The sequence below is a fragment of the Limulus polyphemus genome, unplaced genomic scaffold (genome assembly GCF_000517525.1).
Source record: "Limulus polyphemus unplaced genomic scaffold, Limulus_polyphemus-2.1.2 Scaffold462, whole genome shotgun sequence".
In the NCBI taxonomy this organism is placed as follows: domain Eukaryota; kingdom Metazoa; phylum Arthropoda; class Merostomata; order Xiphosura; family Limulidae; genus Limulus; species Limulus polyphemus.
In genome coordinates this window covers 55,327-60,957 of record NW_013666072.1, presented here as the reverse complement: position 1 = coordinate 60,957, position 5,631 = coordinate 55,327, and the positions used below count along the sequence as shown (strand labels likewise).

Sequence of the window (5,631 nt, the reverse complement as noted above, 5' to 3'; positions counted from 1 at the left end):
TAATACTTTTTAACTAAATACGTTTACTATGCATTTCTTCTTAAGACTATAGTACTATATATATATATATATATATATATATATATATAAAGTTAAGACTAAACTAACTGCTGTATATGTTTAAGAATACTTGTACAGATATGTTTATGCACTGTTATTTCCCAGAAACTACAGAAAATAGCTAACCATGTCCAGTAACCTTAATGAGAATGAGGAAGTTTGCAATGGCAAAAAAGTAACTCCAAAAAAAATTGAAGGAAAAAACATCAGCACAAATGGAGGGGAGAGTGAGAGTAATCGAGAAGTTTTAACTTCAGAGAAAAAAAGTTCAAGAAAACCCCTTGAAATTTCTAAAGATGAGAACACTGCACCAGTTGGTTCAGTAGTAAGTTTTATAATATTTGTTAACATCTCTAGATTTTTTTATTATTTAGCCTGTTCATAGTTTGCTGCTCTAATAAGTTTAAATTATGGAAAAAGCTTATGCTGTAATAAATTTTCTTTAACCTTTCTTTTGTGATAAAAAATCACATAAACTGCAGATGTTTTTTTTTCCCCTACATTTCTCTTAGTTTGTCCATTTTATATAAAAATCAGCAGTTTATCAACACCCTATAGCAGATATCACATAAAATCCAATATAATACAAATTTTAATTTAATTTGGGAGTGATTTTTATAAGGTTATACACACTTGATTTCATAATTGAGGATTGATGCAAGATTCCATGATCCTTCTGGCAATATTTTACAAAAAAAAATTTTTTTTAGTTTAGCAATACTTAACAAAAACAGTAAATTTTTGTTTTGTTTTTCAGTGGATCTATCCTGTGTAATTTTTCTGTTATGGAATGTTGCTGTTGTACCAAATTTCATACATATATATTTGATATATCACATTAACTCCACCTGGACTGTTGCAGGTACATGTGTGTCCTATATTTCATATTCCACAATATAATAATCACTCAATATGTTCAGCTAGAAAATTTTTCACAGGAGGAAACAGCTGCATCAGAAGAATCTGTTGTTGAAAAAGACCCTCCAAAACCCAACAAGAACAAGAAAGATGAAAGCTCTAAGAAAGGTCAAGCAATGTCTGTGAGTAGACCATGAGGGATCAGTAATGAAATATCTTGATTTGTATTATTAATAGTTTATAATATTTAACTTCTGTGATAAAGCATGATTATTATAAAAAATATTAAAGTCAGTGTTTGGGAGGTAATGTCATCTTTTCACTTTGTTTTAATCTTCATAGATACAGGTAGATCAAAGTACACATGTCACGACCTTTTCAAAGACTTGCACTCAAAACTTTAATTAATTAAACTTGACATCAAAATGTATAATTCAGATTTTAATATTATAAAAGCTTTACTTTATTAATTTAAAAAGAAAAAGTTCACTTATCTGTTTTTCTGTTCTTATGTGTCACATGTCTTTGTTCTCATCTGTGTCACATGTCTGTTCTTAATTCTCCATTTTAGATTTTTTTTCTTCCCTTTTATGGATCTTAAAATGTCCACCAATTAGAAACATCGACTATACATACATACATATATACACACACACACACACTGACAAGCTTGAATTTAAAGTAAAACCTTACAACTCATCAGGTTTTTGGAATTACTTGATTACTCATACTTACTTTTCAATGGTGCATATTCATTACCAGTAAAATGGCCATTTCGTGAACTTTTTTTTTTTCATACGTCTTTGTGTTAATTAATTGTGGTAAAAGGTACTATTCTCCAAGCAAATTTTATTGAGGGAAGACCATGATTGGTGTTCCAGTAAATGATGAAATTTTTGAACCTTTTTATAGATCAGTTAGAAAGCCAGATAAATTATAATAGTTTTGGGACATTCTGTTTAACTGTTTGTGTATTAAGATGCATATTTGGAAGCAACATGAATTAGTTTAGTGGAAACTAACTTGGTGATAAAATTTAGGTTTAATGAAGACTGGTTTCTGAGGGCAAATTGGCTCAATACTTTTTCGTTGTTTGAGATATCAGTAAATTTGTTACATCCACTCCCAACTCTTCATGTTTTTAAAATTATTTGCTCATGCAAATTCGTCATTGTTACATGTTTATAACCAATAGAAGGGCCATTTTACTAAGTGTTTATGACATCTTTACATTAATTCCTTTTGGTTAAAGGCACTATAGTCCATGCAGATTTATTGAGGAAAGATCAAAGACAATGTTCCAGTAAGTAGTGAAAGTTTTAAACTTTTCTATAGGTCATTTAGAAAGCCAGATAATTATAGTAGTTTGGGGGCATTCTGTTTTACTGATTAAGTTATTGTTTGTGTGTTACAATGAATATTTGAAAGTTGCATGAATTATGTTTTGGGCAACCAGGTGAAAAAGAATGATCAGCACATAGTTCCTTCTGGCTGAGAAGCATAAGTTTCTTTAAATCAGTGATTTATGTGACATTACATCACTATAAAAGGGATAATACTTTTTAACAAATCTTTACATGCATTTCTTCTAAGACTATAGTAACATATCAACTGTACAGCACTGTTAATGAGGCCTTTTGTAAATATGTAACACAGCTCTGTTGCTTTGTCATTCAATATTTGTTAACTGGGCATGTTTGGTACTGCCTCATGGGCAGTAACTTGTGGGAGACAAAATATCTGAAGTTCTGTTTTTACACTCCTCTGATCTTTTAATTTACAATGAAAAATGTGTAATGTGGAAAACAAACTATCTGCAGTTAATATGATTTTTATCAGAAATTCTTAGGTCAATTGTTTTCAAATGCTTTTGCCAATTTTCAACATTTAAAGTATTATACTGCATATATAAATGTTTCAGAGTGTCTTTTGTCTCTCATCATCCAACCCAATTGACTATTACTGGGTAATTAACTCAATTAATCAATATAATCACTTGTCTATGAGCTTTGATTACAGCAAGTTGTGTCATGTAAAATAATTGATTCATTGAAATTATGATTAAATCAACTAATCAAAATTAGTGCTTCTGGTTTTTGCTGTTTTTGATTAATCCAATTGTCCAAGTAATCAAAATATTGCCATTGTGATTTCTCATTATTTTAGGTTAATTCAAGGATGTTCAAAAATAATTAATCAAATTAGTGTTTCCAACTATCACTGTTTTTGTTTATTCCAACTATCCACATCTTATGAGAATAATCAATTAGTTGGATACAATCAGTTAAAGAATCTGATGATTAATTGATTATTCAATTCCACTTATCACCCAGCTCTACAACTGAGTCTGGGAACTAAATGAAAGGCCTTTTTGGTAAATGACTTTTGGGAGGTAACAGATATATCTGGAATGTGGGGAGAAAAAAGTTAGTGATTTTTGTCACAAATCTTTAGGCCTGTTGGTTTCTAATGCTTTACCAGCTTTTGGTGTTTAAAGTATTATACTGCATATCTTCTTACTATAATAGATGTAGCTTGTATGTTAGTATCTATATATATATATATATATATATGTAACCAAAAATCCTGCACCACAACTAAAAAGTCTTTAGAAAATTTCACACTTTGGGTATTCAAGATTCAGATAATTAGAAAAATAACTGTGTATGTGCAACAACCATTTCTTTATAATAGTATACAATATTATATAAAAGTACTCGCCTCATGACAAGGACACGACTTTCACTAGAACTGTACGTGAGGTTTGATTATATCTTTATTAAGGTAATTTTAAAATGTGGGACTGAGAAACTGGAGTACTTAAAAAACTTATTTTTTCAATAAACGGTACTACTTTTAATATATAAAAATATTACAGCTTATATCAATAAGATTTATTATAATTTTGAGTTCTGTTCATTGAATTATCTTGATGCAATGAGTTGCATATGACTAAAATACACAACCTGAACACTTTTACCCATGCAGGACTTCCCAGAAAAAAAATCCTTTCACTTTTTCTAAATTTTCTTAATGGGGTATGAATACTATGATTATTAATTACCAGCACAAACAGCCACCTATAAGATGGTGTTTCTGCTAGTATAAATAAGGTTTAGGAGAGTCTGTGGCTCATTGTCCAGCCCAACTGATGAGTTCTAGTATTGAACAAAGGGCCTCTTGGGCAGTGACTTGTTGAAGACAAAAGATCTGAAATGCTATTTTTAAATTCCTCTGATTTCGAATCTGCAATGGATAAATTAAAAGAAATGCAGAAAAAAAGAAAAATCTGTAGTTACTGTGATGTTTATCACAAATTTTTAGACCCAGTAGACTCCAATATTACATTCTATACAGTTGGTAATTATAGTTCACTGTGTTGGAATTTATAATGTTTTCCAAAAGGTTTTCATTATTCATTTTTGTGAGCCAAAAACCTTTTCAATAACATTTTCTCACCATGAAGGCAGATGTCCTTTACTGAAAACAGACACTATCACTGGGATATTTTAACATTATGTCTGCTGATGGTGCTGATAACTATACTCCCTGAAAGTACAGTTCTTACTTGTGAATATCAGTTAGAAACCAACAAAGACAAATAAGTAGAACCTTTGAACTGAATTTAAGCAGTAAAATATGCACAAATGTAAACACATACTCATTCATTAGGAAACTGCTTGCCAACTGAAAGCAGAGCAACAATAACTAATCTGCTCTTCTGTGTGAGACATTAATGAATATCACTTGAATTTGTAGAAATAATTTATTTAGGTATCTCAGAGAAGATTGAACTGGTTCCTAATTTTTGAAATACCTTGCACCTGACCATTTAAATATTACTTCTAAACAAACTTAGTTCTACAACCCAGATCTGGGTGTCAAACCTTGATTGACACCTTTCATTCTATAGCAATGCTGGTAATATTAGTCAAATTAAAGACCTTACTTCTTTGTGTCACATGAATATTATTATTGACCTTGTAGAAAATGAGCTTACATTTCTTTAATGCTTCCCTCTCAAGTGACTCTAATAAAACATTTGTTCTGGCTATTTACAGATTATGTCAGCTGAGATTAGGATTGATTTTTTCCTTGGCAAACAGACTATTACTTTCCTGTAAACTATGTAGGTGTGAAGGCATTGGCCTCCCCATGGCTATAGCTGGGTGATAAATGGTATTTTGTGATCACTTAATTGATTCACACAGTGTTCCTCAAAGCATGGTATGTACAAGCAAGAATAAAATAAACATTGATGACAGGTGCTGCCATCTAAGTTGCCTTTCCTCTGGCCCTGTGTTCAGTATTTCAAAATTAGAGACAGTGGCAGATAGCCTTTGTAGCTTTGGCATAGCAAAGACAGGGCAAGCAAATCTGGTGACAATATTTCTATTTCTTGGATAGTCAGAATAATCAAAAATAGTAATTGGAAACCCTAATTTCAATTAGTTGATTATTTACATGACAGTAGATTTAATCATAATTTTAATTAATCAATTAGTTTACATGACATTAATCAATGTAATTGTTACTTATAAATAACCTATTAAATCAACCGACTCTAACCTTGGCAGTATTTGCAGTTTTTTATTGTTAGGTATTCAAACCAAAGTCAAAGATCAAAAGCAGCATTAAGAAGTTAATTTACCATATTTTTTCGGAATATAAGACGCACCCTTATTTTAAAGACAAGGTTTTGGGGGGAAAAAC

At 30.7% G+C, this 5,631-nt stretch overlaps 1 protein-coding gene across 3 annotated transcripts in view; it reads left to right on the top strand.

The window, feature by feature from the left end:
• Positions 1-5,631, top strand: part of LOC106458429 (methyl-CpG-binding protein 2-like) — a 34,124-nt gene that overhangs the window by 17,754 nt on the left and 10,739 nt on the right. For all 3 annotated transcript variants that reach the window (XM_013917941.2, XM_022384639.1, XM_013917939.2), the window contains exons 2-3: positions 166-385; positions 999-1,100. In XM_013917941.2, coding sequence (XP_013773395.1) covers positions 188-385; positions 999-1,100 — 300 coding nt within the window. In that variant the 5' untranslated portion in view covers positions 166-187. The remainder of the gene's footprint in view (positions 1-165; positions 386-998; positions 1,101-5,631) is intronic.